The sequence below is a fragment of the Perkinsus marinus genome, assembly GCF_000006405.1.
Source record: "Perkinsus marinus ATCC 50983 genomic scaffold scf_1104296931330, whole genome shotgun sequence".
Classification (NCBI taxonomy): Eukaryota; Perkinsozoa; order Perkinsida; family Perkinsidae; genus Perkinsus; species Perkinsus marinus.
The window spans coordinates 18,980-40,825 of NW_003215793.1; the positions used below are offsets into that span (position 1 = coordinate 18,980).

General features: G+C 43.4%; 4 protein-coding genes across 4 annotated transcripts; 3 read left to right on the forward strand and 1 right to left on the reverse strand.

Annotated features, from left to right (window-relative positions):
* Window positions 1-217: 217 nt before the first annotated feature.
* Pmar_PMAR004359 (translation elongation factor Tu, putative) lies at window positions 218-5,779 on the forward strand (the record flags this gene model as incomplete). The annotated part of the gene is made up of 13 exons (XM_002786657.1): window positions 218-347; window positions 389-511; window positions 997-1,122; window positions 1,169-1,253; window positions 2,033-2,136; window positions 2,713-2,835; window positions 3,465-3,527; window positions 3,572-3,633; window positions 4,159-4,275; window positions 4,563-4,653; window positions 5,135-5,245; window positions 5,290-5,339; window positions 5,729-5,779. 13 exons carry the CDS (start codon window positions 218-220, stop codon window positions 5,777-5,779), a joined length of 1,236 nt encoding a protein of 411 aa, XP_002786703.1.
* A 2,255-nt stretch (window positions 5,780-8,034) lies between these two features.
* Window positions 8,035-13,798, reverse strand: Pmar_PMAR004360 (kelch repeat protein, putative). Its single transcript, XM_002786658.1, has 11 exons — window positions 13,679-13,798; window positions 13,301-13,584; window positions 12,509-13,020; window positions 11,613-11,833; window positions 11,054-11,408; window positions 10,831-11,008; window positions 10,085-10,155; window positions 8,907-8,966; window positions 8,666-8,847; window positions 8,538-8,623; window positions 8,035-8,486 (listed from the first exon to the last, which is right to left on the reverse strand). Exons 1-9 carry the CDS (start codon window positions 13,785-13,787, stop codon window positions 8,754-8,756), a joined length of 1,884 nt encoding a protein of 627 aa, XP_002786704.1. The 5' UTR covers window positions 13,788-13,798; the 3' UTR covers window positions 8,035-8,486; window positions 8,538-8,623; window positions 8,666-8,753.
* A 2,247-nt stretch (window positions 13,799-16,045) lies between these two features.
* On the forward strand, window positions 16,046-17,073 carry Pmar_PMAR004361 (hypothetical protein; the record flags this gene model as incomplete). The annotated part of the gene is made up of 3 exons (XM_002786659.1): window positions 16,046-16,533; window positions 16,585-16,762; window positions 16,813-17,073. The coding sequence occupies 3 exons, from the start codon at window positions 16,046-16,048 to the stop codon at window positions 17,071-17,073; spliced, it is 927 nt and encodes a 308-aa protein (XP_002786705.1).
* A 2,900-nt stretch (window positions 17,074-19,973) lies between these two features.
* On the forward strand, window positions 19,974-21,001 carry Pmar_PMAR004362 (hypothetical protein; the record flags this gene model as incomplete). Its single annotated transcript, XM_002786660.1, has 3 exons — window positions 19,974-20,461; window positions 20,513-20,690; window positions 20,741-21,001. 3 exons carry the CDS (start codon window positions 19,974-19,976, stop codon window positions 20,999-21,001), a joined length of 927 nt encoding a protein of 308 aa, XP_002786706.1.
* Window positions 21,002-21,846: the final 845 nt, after the last annotated feature.

Genomic DNA, 21,846 nt, shown 5'->3' on the forward strand with positions numbered 1-21,846 from the left:
CATAAATTCTAGTTTCAGTCTCAACTTCACGAATTTCTCAATTTCATTTTTTCTCTTTCTCCAATATGGATATAAAATTGTGGATATTATTATTATAGTAGTATATACTCATAAAATATGTTAATTAACGATAAATATAGGTTCATAAAGTACCTAACATAATTATATAATATCACACCATGCAATAGGTACTTTAGACCAGTTTCGTCACCTCTCCATGTTGACCTCACTTACGTTGAATCGGTCGCTTTCCATACTAGGAAATTCAGCGGTTGCTTTTGCTCTTCGTGGATTTGCTACTGGCAAGTTCGTGAGGACCAAACCTCATTTAAATTTGGGGACAATTGGTAAGCAACTTCATGATGAAGTTGCTACCTATTCATATCAGGTCACGTTGATCACGGTAAGACTACTCTTACTGCAGCTATCACTAAAATACTCAGCGATAAGGGGCTGGCGGACTTCCAAACGTATGAGGCTATCGATCGAGCACCTGAGGAAAAACGACGAGGTAAGTCTAAATATTCTTTCGATGATTCTATACAACATTGGGGTTATTACTGGCCACATTATGTTCGGCTAACATTGACACTATCTTAGTAACAGTTTTAGATAGTTTTCAATGATTAGTATTTGTCAGTTTGATAGTCTTCGAAAATTACTAGGGGCAATTTACTCCTAATATTCCCATGTGGTTTCATCACTATATTTGTCGAGCTAGAAGGTTTCTTTTGCGGATGAGTCATACCATTACTCGGGTGAAACTCCAATAATAATAATATGAAAAACACCAGTGAAAAATATATTCCACGACTACTGCATATCACCGCGAATATCGTATATCGTTTTTCGAAGAGTATCACGCCGCCTCGGGTGGAACTCTATTGTCAATTTGACAGTTTTAGAGAATTACTCTTAAAAGTGCCATGTAGTTTCCTCCTATGAGCCATACCATACCTTCCACACATCTCTGATCTTCATCTGTTGCCTATTAAGGTATCACAATAAACCAAACTCACGTTGAATATTCAACCGACAAGCGACATTACGGTCACGTAGACTGCCCCGGCCACGCTGATTACGTTAAAAATATGATCACAGGAGCTGCTCAAGTCGACGGAGGTAATGCCACGAAATTCCCCATTTCGTTACCTCAATTGGAATTCAGCCATCCTCGTCGTGTCGGCTTTCGACGGTCCCATGCCCCAGACTAGAGAGCACATTCTTCTGGCTAAGCAGATCGGAGTGCCGAGGTGAGACATCGTTGGAGTTTTACATATCGTGATATGAAAAAACACACTAGTGAAAAATCCAGTTCATATTTTACTTTGAAAGAAAAACCGCACGCCACATACTAGCATTGATTTTTTTACGTCAAATGAGGTGATTTTTCTGATGCAATTAGCGAAATATTTTTCACATTTTTTTTCATGCCACTTCTGGTGAAACTCCATCATATTCGTTCGATTCGCTCGCACCTTCTGGAGGATGGAGGGGGAAGATGAGCATATGATCAACTACATGTGTTTTGGTGACAATATGGAAATTCTGAGGAATTCTCGTTGGTTTTTGTACAATTCTTTTCGAATTAAGTATGTTAAGTGAACACACTTAGACATACATAGAGTTAACATTGTTAACTCTCGAGCTGATGAAAGGAAGCACATATTTCAACGCTGAGGATAGCAAATGATCCGCTTCTAAAGCTTCAAAGAGAGCTTGCAACTACACTAGACTGTCTGGTGTAGTGTATGGACAGTCTGAGTATTATATATTTGTTTCCTAGTATTACATATATTTTTTATAGCAATTTTCCGCTTTTTGTTTTTGATGACTTTGATTACAAACGTGGTGTTTCATCATACTCGATGATGATCGCGGATGATCGTTTCACGTGAAAAAATGATATTAACGGTGATATGCAGTAGTCGTGAAATATATTTTTCAATAGCGTGAAACTCCACTGTATTATCATCAACATTTTCGGAATTTTCTCATTTTTTCGATCAGTTCATGCTGGCATGCATTTCAGATTAGTAGTGTTTCTTAATAAGATGGACCAAGTTGACGACCCTGAACTAGTCGAGCTCGTCGAACTCGAAGTTAGAGAGCTTTTGGAGTTTTATAAATATCCTGGTGAGTTTTAATTTCTAGGGTGTCATAGTTATAATGGAGTTTCACAACCCGTTTCACGTGAAGTGGCGTGAAACTGCGATATTTGAGGTGATATGCAGTAGTCGTGGAATATGTTTTTCACTAGTGTTTTTCATATCACTAGGGTGGTGAAACTCCAATATATACTATTAAAGTTATGTTTGCGCAGAGTGGATCGGCGTTATAATTTTCAAGGACAGCAATTGCTTTTAAGAAATTTGTTATTTATATTTTATGATATTATTGGAGTTTCACCCTAGTGATATGGAAAAAACTAGTGAAAAACATATTTCACGACTACTGCATATCACCGCGAATATCGCGTTTTTCACCGAGTTTTACGCCACTTCACGTAAAACGGGTAAAACTCCATTGATATTATTCATTTATTTTTATCTTCTCAGCGGTTAAAAACCCATGCAGAAACCTATAATATTCCCGGGGGGGACTCATTTTGAATTTTCATATTCTTCAATCAGTTTCCAATGTAAATTTTTATCACACGCGATATCTCAAAGTTGAACGAATCCCTGCGTTGATAATCTCTGTTGAGCTCAGGAGAAGAAACGCCATTTGTGAAAGGATCAGCGTTGAAGGCCCTGAGGGGAGAGGAAGGCGAATACGGCAAGGAGGCGATATTGAAGCTGATGGACGCAGTTGATGAGTATATACCTGAGCCACGTAACATGGGGTTTCACATCAGTGTTGATAGTAGTGAATATTATTCACTATCTATAATATATGTAGTATACATCTCGTAGAGTTTTCATGATTGAATTTTCCTCACAAGCTGGCAAACGCGTCGGAAAGAAACCTATCATATGATATCTACGTGGAGGGTTGTGGGGACCTTTTTAGTCGGATCTACACCTTCACATGTGAGTTGGTTTTAGTGTATATAGTAGAGCTCGTTTCGGAGCAACGATACTCTTATGCTGGCTATTAGCTGTCTGCTGAAAAAAGTGCTGTTCTGAGAAAAATAAATAATGTTCTTATAATGAGTATTAACACTATATATAAGAATTACATATTCACTGAATAGGATTAGGGTATATAGTTTTGATAAGGTATACCGGAGTTTCACAACCCGTTTAACGTGAAGTGTTGTGATACTCCATACTCGTTATTCTTCGTAGTATCGTGAAATATATTTTTCACCAGTGTTTTTCATATCACGGTCGTGAAACTCTCATTTACACTATTTATTATATACTATTACACGGCTTTATATTAACTGTTTGTGGTTAAACTGCTCCCTACTAATCTATGTGTACGAATCTACTCCTAACAATATTCACTTTATATTTCAGCGCGACTTCAGGACAAACCGTTTTTGCTGCCAATTGAGACAGTGGTCAACATTCAAGGAAAAGGTGAGGAAAATTTTCAGATTTTTTTCGGGAAAATTTCCTGGCAGGTTATGTTGTTACTGGACGAATAGAGCAAGGATTGGTAAAGGTTGGGGATGCCTTGGAGATTGTCGGACAGGTCAGTAGCGAAATTATGGGCGCAATTATTTGCTCACACTTGCTGTTGAATTACCTTTGATAGGCTCACTGACTAAGAGTATGACCGCCTTACTTCGTTCAACATTATTTCTAAACGTTTCCCTACCGAGTTTGAGAGAAAATGAAAATTTCGAATTTGTCACGAGAGAGAAAAAATGCTCTTCACACGCTGTTGAACTACGACCGTTTGAAAGCTCTACTGGATGGAAATATGATCGTTCTACTTTAGTGTATAGTCGTTTATCACTATCGTTGAGTTTTGTCGAGATTTCAGCTTGAGACTCCACTCAGTTTACACTAAATGCTACATTTCTGAGTTGGCCGCAATAGATACGTATATCTGAAAGTTTTTTATTATTTTTACGTTTTACGTAAAAATAAATCTGATTTATTAATAATTAATAATATTTAATGATTTAAAAATAATTTATTAATACGTAAAGTTTTTACGTATTATTGTGTTTTTGTTTATCTGTTTTGTCACTCGCTGTAGTAGGGTAAAGAGAAGTTCAAGTCGCAGTGTATGGGGGTAGAGATGTTTCATAAGACTTTGGACCAAGGCATGGCTGGCGATCAGTGTGGGGTTATGCTGAAGGGCGTGAAGAAAAATCAGGTAGTATTGAAATTTCACGACCGTGATATGGAAAACACTAGTGAAAAAATATTTTACGACTACTGCATATCACCGCGAATATCGGGTTTTTCACCGAGTTTTACGCCACTTCACGTAAAACGGGTGTTGAAACTCCAATATATATTATATTCTGAAAAACTAGGTGGATAACACGATATTCGAGCTATGCAGTAGTCGTGAAATATGTTTTTCACTAGTGTTTTTCATATCACTAGGGTGAAAGTCCAATATAAGGTTTCCATTTCGAATCGTCATCTGGACTTCAGATCAGACGAGGCATGGTACTCACCAAGCCAGGAGCTGCTAAGACGTATACAGAATTCGAGAGCGACTTATATGTGTTGAAGGAGGATGAGGGTAAACGGATCGACACTGTGTGGGGAAATATGTACATGGTCAACTACACGTCTTGGTGCCAATATGAAAGTTCTTCATGTATATAGCAAATTGTTTATGTTGTAATATATCTTTATTATTTTCAGCAAATTCTTTATGTAGTATATAAATTCCTAGAAACTCCTGAGCTGAGGAAGGCGAACATATGTTCCAAGTAATGTGGGAAAATATGGACATACTCAACTACATGTGTTAGCTACAATTTGAAAATTCTAGGACGTTTATCCGATGTCATCAGCAATTTGATTCACTATTTCTGTAGAGATGTTACATGTCGGTTGCGCGCTGAATAGAATACACATTTAGCTACTTCCTGTTCTGGGAAAATTTTGGGACATACTTGTCTTTCACTCCAATTCATATATGAACTGCCGTCGCCGCGCTGAGGAAGGCGAACATATATTACTGCTCCAACACTGCATCAACATGTATGTTCTCTCAGGGGGTAGGAAGAACCCTTTTCACAGCGAGTATCGCCCACAGGCGTACATCAGAACGGGAGATTGTTCATGCAGAATTATACTCCCTGATGATGTCGATATGGCTATGCCTGGTAGCTTCGCGAGGTCCGCTGAGTTCGCACGCACTTGTTGTTAGGTGATAGCATTAAAGCGACATTGAAATTGGACAGACCCCAGGCAGTTGAAGTTGGTAAGAAACATCTATGGAGTTTCATCTGATTTGCGTGGGCAACGCAATAGTCTTGCTATGTAGTAGTCGTGAAATATATTTTTCCACTAGTGTTTTTCATATCACTAGAGTGGAACTCTTATTTTCTACTTCGCGCTCTTTTACTGGTTATATAAATAAGCTAGTTCATAATGTTGGTATGATAATAATTTCATATATCAATAGTGTTTCACATATGAAAAAACCCTAATGAAAAAAATTACTCGAACAATTGTGTTATCGGTCGTGGAAACATACATGTTCACATGGAGTATTACGCCACTTCACGATAAACGGGTGAAACTCCAATTTAGGTTAATCTATATGGTAAAAACTGATAGCCAGCAATATAAGTGTTTTCACTCAGGCTTGCGGTTTGCTCTACGAGAAGGAGGGAAGACAGTTGCGAGTGGTTTGATTACCGCGTGTAACTCGTGAACTATCATGAAAGTGACCATAAGCTGGCGCTGATTGTTGTGACGAACCTACCATTATAGGTGGCCAAGTTGACATGTTGTCATTTGTTTCTGTCATTTCCATCCTTGTTGGATTCCTAGTTCGGGTTTCCGTGTGGCTGGTGGTATATTGTCAATAATATAAAGCATGTTGAAGCATAAACCAATTGTATCACATGGGGTGGGCATCGGGATTGTAACCGAAGTTTAACTGGTCAATTTTGATCCGTCACGGTATAAGGCGTGTGCGATATGCTATCATACTATTATCAAAGGTGTTACTTGCCTGGTTGCTGTGGTTAGAGAGGAAGCCACGACTAGTTTGTGCCGATATACACGCAGTTGTTGGGCGTGCGCGAAATGAGCAGGCGTTAACTACAGTGTACATAAACATAAGAGCATAATCCCTCATTTTTGTGTCCCCGGCCTCCCATGGTTATAGCACGCTAAGATAAGTTGGATCTCAACTCTAGCCGGAAGGATCGGAGACCAATCAAAATCACGTGTACGGCACAATACTCCCTATTATCATGAATGCTGATACTCGGCTCTTTGGTACTCTGTCATGCCTGCTCGGCACCTCGAGACTTCTGCGCCGCTTCGCGTTTTGGCATATGTCATCATCAATGATGACTTATGATATTTAACATCATAATTGCGATAATCTCAAATATGGCGAGTTCTGTAGTTGTTTAGTACAACATGCTCGTGAGTATAAAAGGAAGTGAAATTATAAGGGTTTTCGAGTGCATCCATCAGTTCAAATCGACTTGGACGTAGCGCAACATCGAAAGATATGAAACGACAGTCCACTTTCGACAGCCCTCTTCTACTGACACATAGTACAATATCATCACGGAATCATAATAGAGGAGTTTCATCTATTTTACGTGGAGTGGTGTAAAACTCGGTGAAAAACGCGAAATTCGCGGTATACCGTAGTAGTCGTGAATTAGGTTTTTCACCAGTATTTTTCACTCCAATGTTTCTCAAAACTAGGGATCCTCGAAACTATGATGATACGCAAGAACAGAGGGATAAAGTTATTTTGAAATCAGCAATGATTAGATAAATATAGCAAAATCGGCATCATCATCATCGTCATTAGCCATCGTAAGTGATAATGACTTGCCGTATAGGACTCCTGCAAACCGGACACACGCTCAACTGTTCAGTACAGCCGTGGCAGACAACACGATGTGCGCAATCCAAGAGCACTGTATCAATAGTTCTATCGAAACATATCTGAAATGCAAAACTGTGCTGTCGTATATTCCATATATGAGACTCTCAGTGCGGAAAAATATGCACATGGTCCACTACATATGTCGGCGACAATATGAAAATTTCGAGGAAATGCTAGAAAATTATCACTGGTTTCTCTGCATTTATACCCGATTTTGTATATAAGCGCCTTCACTATATGAGGAAGGCCGAGAAAAGCGGACATATATTCCTCCAACATATGAGAAACTCTGAGATCTACGCAATAGCGACCGAAAACTTGATGGAAATGCAAAACTTTTTTCCTCACCTTGCACAGATTTTGTTCCTCCACGTTTGCTAGTCTCGTTTCCAACTCAGAAATTCGTGCTCTCATTCTCGACTGGTCTCCCATATCCTTGCCCGAAACCATCGTTTCCACGGCAGCCGGCATCGCTGTGCCTTGCTCCGGTTGCCCATCAGTATTGCTACTCCAACCATTCTCCTCAGTGTCATTCACTTCACGAGGAACCACTCTTGAGGCCGCACGCCCCATTGTAAGACGTTTCCGTCGTCCTTTCTCCGCCCGACTAACCTCCTCAATCAATGGAATACCTAAGACGTTTCATTGAGCTCATTACTCTCCCTTTGAAAACGAGCGACGAGAATTCCTCCGACCCACATATTGGATATTCATTTTCCCCACATTTATCAATAGTATTACAAAAATATAATAATTGTTTGATAGAGCTTATGCTCCTACTCCCTATTGCCAGCTCGATGACCGTGCACTTACGCCAAATATCATTTCTCCGCACACCGTCGAATCCACCAACAATATACATGAACCCGTTGTACATGACAGCCCGATGGAACGTCCGAGCAGATGGAGAGGGATCGCCCCACGTCTTCACTCTGGACCAGACTCCTAAGCAATATTATTGATATAATGAAGTTTCACGATCGTAATACGAAAAACACTAGCGAAAAACATATTCCACGACTGCTTCATATCACCGACAATATCGCGTTTTTTCATCGAGTATTACGCCAGTTCACGTAAAACGGGTTGTGAAACTCCAAAATTTACTAAAACTCATTGATTATATCTTATATTATGTGCATGTTGACATTATATACTAATCAGTACAGTGGAGTTTCACCACCCTAGTGATATGAAAAACTCTAGTGAAAAATATATTTCACGACTACTGCATATCACCGCGAATATCGCGTTTTTCACCAAGTTTCACGCCACTTCACGTAAAACGGGTTGTGAAACTCCAGAAAATAATCAACAATTCAGCGAAATTCCATAAGCTCGTTGGAAAACCGGTAAAAAAGATTCGAGATCAAACATATATTGAGATTCATTACTCGTCTCGAAATTGAATTCACAAAGGTCAGCAAAACGCTCCTGCTTCTTGTCAACTCCGCCGAATATGAACATACAGCAGCCATAAACCACTGAAAAGGAAATTAATAAATGCAATAAACCCAACTTGGTGACTCCCCTACCAGCACTATGTCGATATCTACTGCTCACGATCTCGCCACGCCCAGGGACTGACAACCAGTTTTGCGATTCTGTAGAATATTCGCATCTAAGGAAAGTAAATCACACTAGACGAGCAAAAGTGCATTACAAATCATCCAGTGTATCATGACCATTCCACCCTCCAAAGACATACATGGACCTATGTGATATCAGACACACCTCGGGAGCTTGCGTACTCACGTATTATACATAACCGCCGTGTGCCCGAATCGTCCTAAGGGCTCATTTCCTGGGCTAATCGCAGTCCACGCTTCCTCCTCAGTGTTGAAACTAAGATGGAATTCGAAATCAACCTCTATTTGCGCATGCGTGCAAATACAATTTATTACATGTGTAGATCTTGAAATCTCGATCTGCCATCGAAACCACCAAATACATATATGTCCGACCTGACGACGACAGAACAGATCATAGCCAGGCTTGGAGTATATGTTTGCTTTCCTCAGCTACTGAGCTCAGGAGTGAACACAGTGTTGGAGTAGGAATATATGTTTGCTTTCCTTAGCTACTGAGCTCAGGAGTGAACACAGTGTTGGAGTAGGAATATATGTTTGCTTTCCTCAGCTACTGAGCTCAGGAGTGAACACAGTGTTGGAGTAGGAATATATGTTTGCTTTCCTCAGCTACTGAGCTCAGGAGTGAACACAGTGTTGGAGTAGGAATATATGTTTGCTTTCCTCAGCTACTGAGCTCAGGAGTGAACACAGTGTTGGAGTAGGAATATATGTTTGCTTTCCTCAGCTACTGAGCTCAGGAGTGAACACAGTGTTGGAGTAGGAATATATGTTTGCTTTCCTCAGCTACTGAGCTCAGGAGTGAACACAGTGTTGGAGTAGGAATATATGTTTGCTTTCGTCAGCTACTGAGCTCAGGAGTGAACACAGTGTTGGAGTAGGAATATATGTTTGCTTTCCTCAGCTACTGAGCTCAGGAGTGAACACAGTGTTGGAGTAGGAATATATGTTTGCTTTCCTCAGCTACTGAGCTCAGGAATGAACACAGTTTTGGAGTAGGAATATATGTTTGCTTTCCTCAGCTACTGAGCTCAGGAGTGAACACAGTGTTGGAGTAGGAGTATATGTTTGCTTTCCTCAGCTACTGAGCTCAGGAGTTTCCCACTAATTATAAGAGCTTATTCCACGAATTTCAGCGAAAATGTATAGAAACCAACGAGAATATCCCAGAATTTCCTCAAATTCTCGTATGGTCACCGACACATGTAGTTCATCATGTGCATATTTTACGACATTGATAATATAAGTATTCCGCCCAGTGTGTGGGAAAATATGCACATGGTCAGCTACATGTGTTGGTGATGACAATATAAAAAAGGGGAATTCGGAGAAATTCACTTCTATGTAAACTCCTATAATTGCTGAAAAAACTCCTGAGCTCAGTAGCTGAGACAACCACGTATATTCACCCAACACTGTGTTCACTCCCAGGCGATGACGTAATATAACACCACACACCAACAACCATCCGACATCCTCCCCATTCCTACTACCTCAATATACAGCACGTATGATCAGTTCGGGGAGACGGTGGAGTACCACGTCTAGGCTTGACCAGTGTCCACTGAGGAGAAGATTATGCTATCAACTTCACATAAAAAGAGCATTCGTGATTGCTATACTGATGCGAAGTAAAACCGATCAAATTCAAAATCATCGAATTTATTGTGTTTTAAATATTCATCCCGAGGCTGCGCTCGTCCACTCAACGAAAACGATTCCATAGTAGCATGTGGGGTGTCGGTGACAATATGGAAATTTTGAGGGAATTCTCATTAATTCCTATATACTTCAACTCGAATCTAATATATTTATTATATAATTTTATCGTTATATGCCCCACCATTGTGGTTATTACTATACCATCAAAATGTCAAAATCTAATAAGGTCTATAATTATTGGACCAACATATAATATTATTTTAAAATAAGTATTCAATATCATCTATATATATTTTAGGGAGCCCTCCTGTCGGCGTACGATAAACGGATGTTACAATCACAGTGTTTGTGATTCCGAGATTTACAGTAAAATTTATTACCAGAAATCTCAGTACCAGCTCTGGCTGTGCGTCCAACAATTATAAATTACTATTATCTAATTATTAACATATACTAAAATTATTTCTGGAATAAGTGGGCAAACTCACGAGTTCGGCTGAGGGGGGCAAACATATATTTCAAGCCGTAGCAATTTCGAGGGCAAACTCCCCAGGGGCGTTTTCCATTTCACTATTACAGTTCCTTTAACTAGATTGAGCCTCCACATATCATTAAAGTACTTCCCTTCCTTTTTCGTATAGCCACCAAATAGATACATATAATCTTTGTATACCACCGCCTTACTACCGCTCCTCGCGGCTGGTTGCGGCGACGATGTGGCCACTTTACACCACATTTGTGTAGAAAAATCGAACCTGGAAAATTGCTCACACTCTTATCAAGCGATGGCAAACTACTACTTATAGACATCATTTTGACGCGCATGTTCGTCCGTCCCACCAAAGACGAACATATGCTTTCCCCAGGTCACCGCTGAGTGCCCCGTTCTCCCACTCAAGTCATCACCAATAGCATTCTTAGTCTCGATTCTCTGCCACTTGCATAGGTCCTCAGGCATCACCACTTGTGGAGGCTCAGAACTACATGAAGTATCACAGCAGGCACAGCTGGCCGCTACACAAGCTGAAGACGAAGCCGCCACAGTATCAGATCTTGAAAGAGCCGCAGCCCTTTTCCTCAGGCCCTCTTCCATTGCAACCCGATACATATCATTTTGTCGGCGACCGTCAAAACCACCTATAAGGTAGAGCGTGCCTGCCAAACAGCGTAAGAAAATATCATTGCTTTCCTCAGCTACTGAGCTCAGGTGAGTTTCCCATGGGAGTCCACACACAAAAATATTCGAAGATATTCCGCAAAGTCTCCTTATGATTTTCTATATTCTAACCAACACATCTACTTGACCATGTTCACATAGAAGACAGCGCTCATTATGATTCGATGAACGAGTGGTATTACCATGCCAGACGCGACACTTATGGAAGGTTCTCCCAGTTGGAATCTCTCCCACCGTATCGAGCTTAGACCAGACACCAGTGTTGAAGTCGAACTCTGCCAATTCGTTGAACCGATGTTGGTCCTTGTCAACTCCACCAAATACGATCATACTGTCATCTATCACTACACATCCATGTCGGTATCGCGGACGAGGAACAATACCACGTTGAGCCACTGGGTACCTGTAGTTTACATATACTTGGACTCATATAATATAGAACTTTCACCCTAGTGATATGAAAAACACTAGTGAAAAACATATTTCACGACTACTGCATATCACCGCGAATATCGCGTTTTTCACCGAGTTTTTTAGTATTATCAATACTTTTATGCTACTCGGCTATAATCGTGCGTCAAAATCTCACATTTTCAAATTTCTTCCACAAACGTTTATTACATACTCTTATAGTGTCCTATAATATATAGTGGAGTTTCACAACCCGTTTTACGTGAAGTAGCGTAAAACTCTGTGGAAAAACGCGGTGATATGCAGTAGTCGTGAAATATATTTCTCACTAGTGTTTTTCATATCACTAGGGTGAAACTCCAATGAGTATAATAGGGTGAGAAAATTGCAGGTAGGAGATCGACTGTACAGTGGTGTCAATTTGATATGATGCAAATGTGTGTTATTTTCCGAGATTAATAAGAATCGATCTGAAACTATATCGCATAAACAATATAAACATTGCTATGAACATGTGATGTGATAAAAGTAACCTTTCGAGACTATGATAGCGACAAGTTGTTCACTATCATTAATCCCGGAATAGAAAACACACATATCAACTTGGCACTCATCACTGTGTGATCAAAACCAGCAACGCCAACCCTTGCCGAATCCACGTTACTACCATTTTCCAGATGGGAAGTTGAATTCCCACAGCTCGTTCAACGTGTCGTGACCGTCCCAACCGCCGAATACGTACATACACGAACCGTGAACCACAGCAGAATGCCCAAATCTCGGGGTAGGACACTCCTGCCCAGTCGCCACCCTTGTTGCGGGACCATCTATAAGTTCCCATCTCGCCACAGGTGAGCCTCCACGGAACGCTCCATGGGCGGGTAGCGTCATCATACTAACATCGTTGAAACGATTCCTGCCATCGAAACCGCCAAATGTGTAGACACAACCGTCGTAGAGGACCATCGAATGGTCAGTTCTCCGAGCTGGAACATCACCAGCAGCAGCGAGCATGGTCCACGTGTGGTAGAGCGGGTTGAATGCCCAGGTGTCGTTGAAGTAGTCGCCATCCTTTTTGGTGTAACCACCGAATATGTAGACAATTCCTTCAAAAACAGCCGAGCGGGCACCTGATCGGGCTGGGGGCTCGCTGACTTGTCCATCGTGACATCGCTGAACCTGTCAAGACTTCGATCGAACTCCGAGATAGGTTAACGGCGAGTGACGAAAATATATGCACGTGGTCAACTACATGTGTTGATGACAATGAAGAGACTTTGGAAATGATCGTTGTACACTTCTACCCAAAACCGTGTGGGGATTTTCATAATATACTGAGGAAACCCACGAGCTCGGTTAAGGAAAACAAACATATATTCCCACACTGATCAAGATGATTCTAAAAATTCCAATAAAGTTGACTACAATTCTTTTCTCAGAGGGCACAGTGCCTACCTACCTTCACCCGCTCCCATTCCTGTCTGTTACACCAGTAACAGTACACGTCACACTTTCTGCTTTCCCCGTCAGTGCCACCAAATAAGAATATATGGTCACCAACACTTGCGCAACAATGTCCAGTTCGAGGAGTGAATACTTCCCCAGTTGTCCGAACCTTCTCCCATCGGAAAGTGACTGGGGTAGGTCTTGGAGGCGACAGACTGGTAGTGTACGCTCGAGCCCTGTCTGGTTCGGCCGACATTGAGAGTCGTGACATTTGAGAGGTCACCTGCCGCATAGGACCTATCAAGAGTAATGTTATTACTATAACTCATGCATAGGTCTAAGGAGAATACACTTAGCTGTGTGATAGTGAAATGGGTGAGGTTATTACTACTTTCATCATTCGTATCACTTTCCCTATACCATGAAGTCATGGATGATGGTGAAGACTCGAGCCTCCTAAGTGGACCGCCGTGGGAACCGTAATCGGCTGATGACCGCATGGCGATAGAATTAATTATGGCTGTGAGAAAATGAAGAACATGTAGCACTTTGTCGGCGGAGCGATGCACGCAATGGTGTAAGAATTTCTGATTGTCGCTCGCCCATTAATCATCTGGGGCCGTTGTTGCTGATGCAACAGGTGAGTCAGAGTATTAACTCAGATAAAAAATCAGATGGTGAGTATTGACGCCTGAGTCACTGATTTTTCACTCTGGAGCGAGAAATCAGGATCATCGCGATGATATGTGAATCTCCGAGCTGATTCGAGAATCTAAAGTTGATTTTTTTGGCTGATTAATACTCTTACTCAATATGCCTTGCTCATGAGGCTCATTTTTCGGGTGATTCAATTGAATCTGACTATTTTCAAGAATCAGGGAATCACAGTTTGAATGAGACATTTTTTACGACACAAAGACTATAGTCGCTACGACCCAAAACCGAAAGTGACAACTTCAAGAGAAGGATAAAACGTCACCCTGTGAGTGTAGTACCTGGTAGGTTCGCCCCGAATACATAGACATTTCCCCTTACACTAAATCAATAGTGAAGGTTTTGGAAGGAGATCTTTTGTCGCACGTGTACACATCCGTACTTCAAACTTTTCAAGATGTTCACTCGAACGTCGGAATCAACTAACTCTGGATTTCTAACTCAGAAATTCTAAGTGAAAGCCTAAGTCCAACAACTCCCATAGAGCTTCCTTTGAGAACCGGTAGCGTGATCGGGTGTCGTCATCCGACAATATCTCGAAGGGTTTCTATGGCTTTTATGGATAATTAATTGAATTAAGGAATGCGTAATTCACACCGTGTGGTCGTATGTACTACACGGGCTAAACCTCCATCCACCGTTTCGTACCGTACGATATCATAGCTGAACTGGTTAAGGGTGTCCTTCCACGTGCTCCGCGCGGGGGTTCTATTCCCGGGTTACCCGGTCCGGGTAGGATCACACTGATAGTCCGTATGTACTACGTGCGCTATACCGCCTTGCACCGTCTTATTTCGCATAATCTCACAGCTCAACTGGTTAGGGATACACTTTCACTTGATCGCAGCCGAGGTTCTATCCCCCGGTACGGCTATTCTGAGAACCTACTTGCAAGCAGCTGAGGAGGTCTACCGTGGCGTGCGCTGAAGTCGCGAATCAAGGTCGAGAATCAGTATCAGGGTCCGGACCCCCGGTACCTTCGCCCAAGTTTGTGTTACGACGCAACAGTTACTGCACCCTCACATAAAGCGCCCCCCCCTCCATAAATGATCAATGATGTACGTAACAGTGTTACGATAACACTAAAGAAAACGTGAGGGTGGTGCTCCGTGGACTACGTGAAGTGTAGTGTACACAACGACTCTAGCCCGGGAATAGCTGGTGGCAGCTCAATCCGAAAGTGAGTTGTGTGGGAGTCTCACAACCCATTTGATGCCTGTGAGCTGAGTATCAGAAGGTAGGAAATGAGAGGCATCACAGGAAAGTATAGGGGCATAACCCGTAATGGTGCTGAAAAGACCTGGCAAACAATGTCTCATGAATATGGGGAAATGAACGAAACCGATCGCTCACGTGTCACTACCGGGCCACGCGGCGTTGCTCACTTGAAAACCCAAGACCCTTCGAGACTTTCGAATCGAAAGTCATTCAGAGCGGTCCCCTTCGACACATAGTCATCCCGGGTATGGGTCGGCTTTTAGACTCCCACCAGTCGTTCCACCATCTTCCCACTCAATCCCATGAATTTCTACGTGACTGCTTTTGTGGCGCATACTATCTATTTCCAGATGTTGATACGTATGGAAATGGTCAAGTACAGATATGACCGATAATTTTGTTCAGAACTACACTCTAACGTTTTCTGATGTTCGTGGCAGCAGGCCTCTCTCGATCGGTCGATTATCGCGCTGCTTGCCTTGTGGCGTTGTGCTGTACGGTACGCACGTCGCGCACCGCACAATCAATGTCAGAGAGTAGTCTGCAGAAATGGCTTCACATAATTACCAAATCTCCCCACGACAAGCCGATACCTGGGTTTTGGGTTTATATCTGCTTCATAACAGCGTAATGCAGGAACCATATGCACTGCAGAGTCCCCAGGCAGCGTTTCATGACGTACACGAAAAGCATTGCATCTGCGTTCCCCGAAGGTGGAGCGTTCTGCGTCACGTGGTCTGCGCAGCTTCCTCACATGATTCTTAGTTTCCTATGTTCTGAAATCTCTTTGGATCGCCTTTCAGTTTAGCGAAACTATCCTCCCCCGATGCTCGCTGCCATCATCCTCTCCTTGGTATTAGATTTTTCGTCTCCGGTGTATGCTGATCGTAAGCACACTGTGAGAGCTTTCATCGAGTTCCCGAGTAGAATGAGTTTGAATAACTACACGAGTATGCTCGAGGCCGGTGCCAACACGCTCATACTGGGAAACAGTGTTGCCAACGCTAGTGGGGAAGTTATCGTGGTTGATGGCGTCAATGCGACGCTCATGTCCGATATCCATACGCTCGCCAAGCACTATAATGCAGAAGTTTTACTGGGCGTCACCCCAATGTTCGACAAGGGCGACAATACCTCGCAATTCGGTTATGGCTTCGCCGCGTCAGTGGAGAGGTACTTCGACCAGTTTTATCTGGATGGTTTCGTAGTCGTGCCCTTTAACGACACAACTTACGTCGAAGTTGTACGCTCTATGGGAGACATTATACGCTCCAGTAGAACATGGAAGGAAGATAGAGGCACAGCCGTGCTGATGTGAGTCCATCCACTGCTCCACATTACTGATGCTTTATCGTTGTCCCCCAGGTTCCAAAGCGTAGGGTACTGGCCTCTCATTGAAGCAGTTGGGGTTCCGGCGTACTTCGACACCGCCATCTGTATTCTCGAGACTGATCCGGCAGTGACCCATACTATCAAGTGGGCCGAAGAAAGCCTACACAAGTGGGACAACATCACTCGTACCCCAGAAGATCTGGAGTTCGGAGTAAGCTGGAATTACCGGTTCATAGTTACCCATCTTCTCCTGTGTATCAGGTCATCCCAGAAGGCCGCAAAGAGTCAAGTCTCGATGCTCTAGCCTATCGGGAGCTCATTGATATGGGAGCTCCATCAGATGGCGTAGGCTTATTCGATGGTTACTATTACGATTCGCAGAGGCAGATTCGCGAGAAAGCGAACCTTGTACTTTCTGTGAATATGCAGGGCATTACGTTCGTTGATATTGGTGGTGATCTGCCTGCTAACGATAACAGATCCCTCCTTAAGGCTGCTGTAGACGCTTTCCGCCTTCAGTAAGGCTGTACTTTTTCTTTTCAAGAATATACTCGATGTTCGTAGATAACTGCCTCAGGCAGTTAATTCCCAGTCTATTCCGTCATAGTTCAACTATGATAATTCAATTTATTATCCCTTTTTTCCACTCAGAGGCTGACTTCGACTTCACCGATTTCAATCCTTTCCACTAGTTTTGCGTTCGAAAGTACGCAGACAGTTCAGGTGTCGCCACTTCATACAAACCCAGCTTGTACAGGACTCCGGTAACTTCTTTAACAGGAGTGATTTTGATTTTAGTCGAGCGAAATCATTCTTCTCTGTGGATAGCTATCTTACTAACGATTGTTTCGTGCAACGACCACAGGTGGAGGAATTACCCCAGTAGGGGGGCCGCACTATTGTTCAAATCATTTGAATCAAATGCCCCACTCTTGATCACATGGGTCTGATGGAGTGCTTCGACTACCGAACTTTGACACGAACCGGCTCTAGAATTACCAATCAGGGAAAGACACTCAGGGACACAGTCTGGGTGACACTCGGCGAGTCTGCCGACAATGCGTGTCTGCACCCTCATCGGTACTTCCTCCCCACACCAGACCCGCGAGCCAGCAACGTTGACCTAATGACTATTTAGGTACAAAGAGCTGCTAACTCCGAGCGGCTGCTAATTGACTCGTGATTAGCACTGTTGGTTGCTCTCTGTGAACCCTTCCGATTGGTGTACTACAGTGACTCCCAGGTTACTTACTGAAAGCACAGTCAATTATAATAATAGTTACGATAACCAAAAACTAATACGTACAATACAGAATACTCACTCTCTATCACCAATATCGATTATAACATTCACTGACTGGACTCAGCCCTTACTAGCCTACTAGCTTTCTCGCATAAGGCTCTGACCCATCCACTTCAGTTTCCTTAGGAATGCAACGGCGCGAAATGCGAACAACACGTGCTTCCTATAGTAAGAAAGTTGCACGGTTTGTCTGGCGTTACCAGTGGTAATATTCAGCAGCACTTCCTTGGCCAAGGGATAGGGACTCACGACAAACGGCTTGACACCGTCGGTCATTCGGTCATGACGGAGCCCGTTAGACCCAGTCCGTCAGGCTCTCATGATGAGAGTCTCATCCAGCCAATAACTCTCAATTCAGCCCATGGTATCCGTAGTGCAGTCAACGAAGGCAGTGCCGGCCGATCGTTAGCCACCGATGTGCTGGTTCTACTTTTTGCTATATACTCCAGGAACTGTAGTATAGAACCATGTACATTATGCAGTAAATCAGTCATTCCGGATGAATCATTCGATATTCAGCAGCCAATACACAGTCCTTGAGTTGACCGCATCGCAGACGGCGCCCGAAGCTGACAGCAACATGTTTCGTGTCGCTAAGTTTTGCACCGCAAACTTCTTCCCAAGGTTTGTGTCACAGAATATTTGTGGGGTAGATTGTTACATCATGTGACAATCTACCCCACCAAAAATTTGTTCATGTGACTCACATGAACACAAGTCAGACGCTTACCGCTCCCTACGATACCTCCAGGTCGGGATCGTGTGGCAGGGCGCTGGGTCTTAGACTCATAGCCTTCGACATCAAGGAGAATCTTCATGTCATGACTCTCATGGCAGTTAGTGTATTTGTTGAACAATACTGCTTGGATATGTCAAGGACGCTTACCCCTTTCTGGCAGCGGTCGCATGTATGGCGACTCTCACATCCATTGATAGGCGATTAGTAGAGAAGTTAAAAAGTATCGTATCATCAAGTGATCACGTTGATGATATGAACTTCAACTCTTCAACGTAAATGCTCAATGATTTACGTAACGCTTACGAAAATATGAGGGAGATGCTCCATAGACTATAAGAAGCATAGTATGCATTGTGTAGCATCGCCTGACTCAAGCCCGGGAATAGCTGGTGGCAGCTCAATCCGAAAGTGAGTTGTGTGGGAGTCTCACAACCCATTTGATGCCTGTGAGTTGAGTATCAGAAGGTAGGAAATGAGAGGCATCACAGGAAAGTATAGGGGCATGATCCGTAACGGTGCTGAAAAGCCCTGGCAAACAATGTCTCATGAATATGGGAACAATGGAGATGCACCCATACTACATGGACCACAGTTTTACGCCCAGAGTTCTACGTGAATTAAGCGAAGTGGAAAATGGATTCGACATTACGCGAAAAACACCAGTGAAAATGGCCAGTTCGTGTTAAACACGTGACCGATTTCGCGCAAACACACGAAGTTCGTGAAATACGAAGCGTAAAACCCCGCCGTCGCTACACATGTGAATAGCATTGCCGGAAGATCATTTTGTTTCCTGAAAAGGTTCGTTAATTTTACGCAGTGCAGGAGTAGACTCCGGCGCCGCATCGTGCGCCGCGCATGTCGTATCCTTGATAATTTTGATTTCCTCTATAACGAATAAACTGGAATTGGAGTAGGCCGTCAGGACATGCTGAGAGTACAGGAGCAGTCTGTTCCTCTAAGGAAAAATGGTTTGGAGTCGGGGGAGTGTTACCTAACGGCAACGGCGTGACGTTGTGCGCTACCGTGCGTGCCGTGCGCCGCACGACATGGATGTGCCGCACAATCAATGCCAAATAGTAATCTATGGAAATTGCTCCACATCATTAACAAATCTACCTTACCACGAGCCCATATCGAGATTGCGATCTCATACATATTATACCGCAGAGTACTGCAAAAACCTTCTGGACTGCAGAGTCTACAAGCAGCGTTTGATGACGTATACGGCATACGCGTTCCTCGGGGGTGGAGCGTTCTGTGTCACGTCACCTGAGGATGTCACGCCATGTGAGGATGGGTGGAACTTCTCATGCGAGTCTCCTATGCTCTGACATCTCTTTGGACTGCCTTTCAGTTTAGCGAAACTATCCTCCCCCGATGCTCGCTGCCATCATACTCTCCTTGGTATTGGATTTTTCGTCTCCGGTGTATGCTGATCGTCAGCACACTGTGAGAGCTTTCGCCATGTTCCCGAGTAGAATGAGTCTGAATGACTACACGAGTATGCTCGAGGCCGGTGCCAACACGCTCATACTGGGAATCAGTGTTGCCAAGGCTAATGGGGAAGTCGTTCTTGTTGATGGCATCAATGCGACGATCATGTCCGATATCCATACGCTCGCCAAGCAGTATGATGCTGAAGTTTTACTGGGCGTCAGCCCAATTTTCAAGGAGGGAGAAGATATCAAACAATTCGATAGGGGCTTCGCCGCATCAGTGGAGAAGTACTTCGAGGAGTTTTATTCGGATGGTTTCGTAGTCGTGCCCTTTTCCGACTCCACTTACGTCGAAGTTGTACGCTCTATGGGAGACACTATACGCTCGCGCAGGACGTGGAAGGATGACAGAGGCACAGCCGTGCTGATGTAAGTCCATCCACTGCTTCACATTACTGATGCTTTATCGTTGTCCCCCAGGTTCCAAAGCGTAGGGTACTGGCCTTTTATTGAAGCAGTTGGGGTTCCGGCGTACTTCGACACCGCCATCTGTACTCTCGAGACTGATCCGGCAGTGACCAATACTATCAAGTGGGCCGAAGAAAGCCTACACAAGTGGGACAACATCACTCGTACACCAGGAGATCTGGAGTTCGGAGTAAGCTGGAATCACCACATTATCGTTCCTCATCTTCTACCGTGTATCAGGTCATCCCAGAAGGTCGTAAAAAGCCAAGTCTCGATGCTCTAGCCTATCGGGAGCTCATTGATATGGGAGCTCCATCAGATGGCGTAGGCTTATTCGATGGTTACTATTACGATTCGCAGAGGCAGATTCGCGAGAAAGCGAACCTTGTACTTTCTATGAATATGCAGGGCATTACGTTCTTCGCTATTGAAAGTGACCTGCCTGCGAGCGATAACAGATCCCTTCTCGTCGCTGCTGTCGGCGCCTTCCGCCCTCAGTAAGGCCCTATTTTTTCTCTTCGATCCTACGTTCGATGTTTCCATCAGAAGTAGTCATCTTTCCAGCCCACCCACTCATAGTTAAACTTCGATGGTTCAACGTCTAAACCCACCTTTCCTACTCGGTGGCTGAGTCCACTTCAATCTATTTCCGTCTACTACACTAATCTTGCGTTCAACAGTATCCGAGCAGTAGTTCAGATCTCGCCACTTCTATGCCTAAATCGCTCTTGTGAACAAGTGATTGTGATTTTAGTCGGGTAAAATCATACTTTTCGATGGACAAGTATCTCACCAACGATTGTTTCGTGTAACGATTTGTCACTAATGATTACAGATTGAGAGTCTTCGAGTACTCCTTCAAATCACACTCTTGATCGCATGGGTCTGATGGAGTGGTTCGACTACCGAACTTCGACACGAACCGGCTCTAGAATTACCAATGAGGGAAATACACTCAGGGACACAGTCTGGGTGACGTTTAGCGAGTCTGCCGAGAATGCGTGTCTGCACCCTCATCGGTACTTCCTCCCCACACCAGACCCGCGAACCAGCAACGTTGATAGTTGTTCCAATGACTGTTGAGGTACGAATAGCTGCTAATTCCAAGCGGCTGCTAATTGACACCTGATATGTGCGACTGAGACTCAGTCTGAGTGTGATTCATAGTGCGCACAACGCTTCACTGAGTAACTCAGTGAATAGTAGGTGATTCATCATAACTAATGATTCACTGGTCTTCGGTCTCGACGGGATCATCCAGTTGCTCTATTGATACGCCACATTGGGACTTCCATTTTTGGAGGTTCAACTCCTTAGAGTTGGTGAAACCGCCTAACAACGCGCGC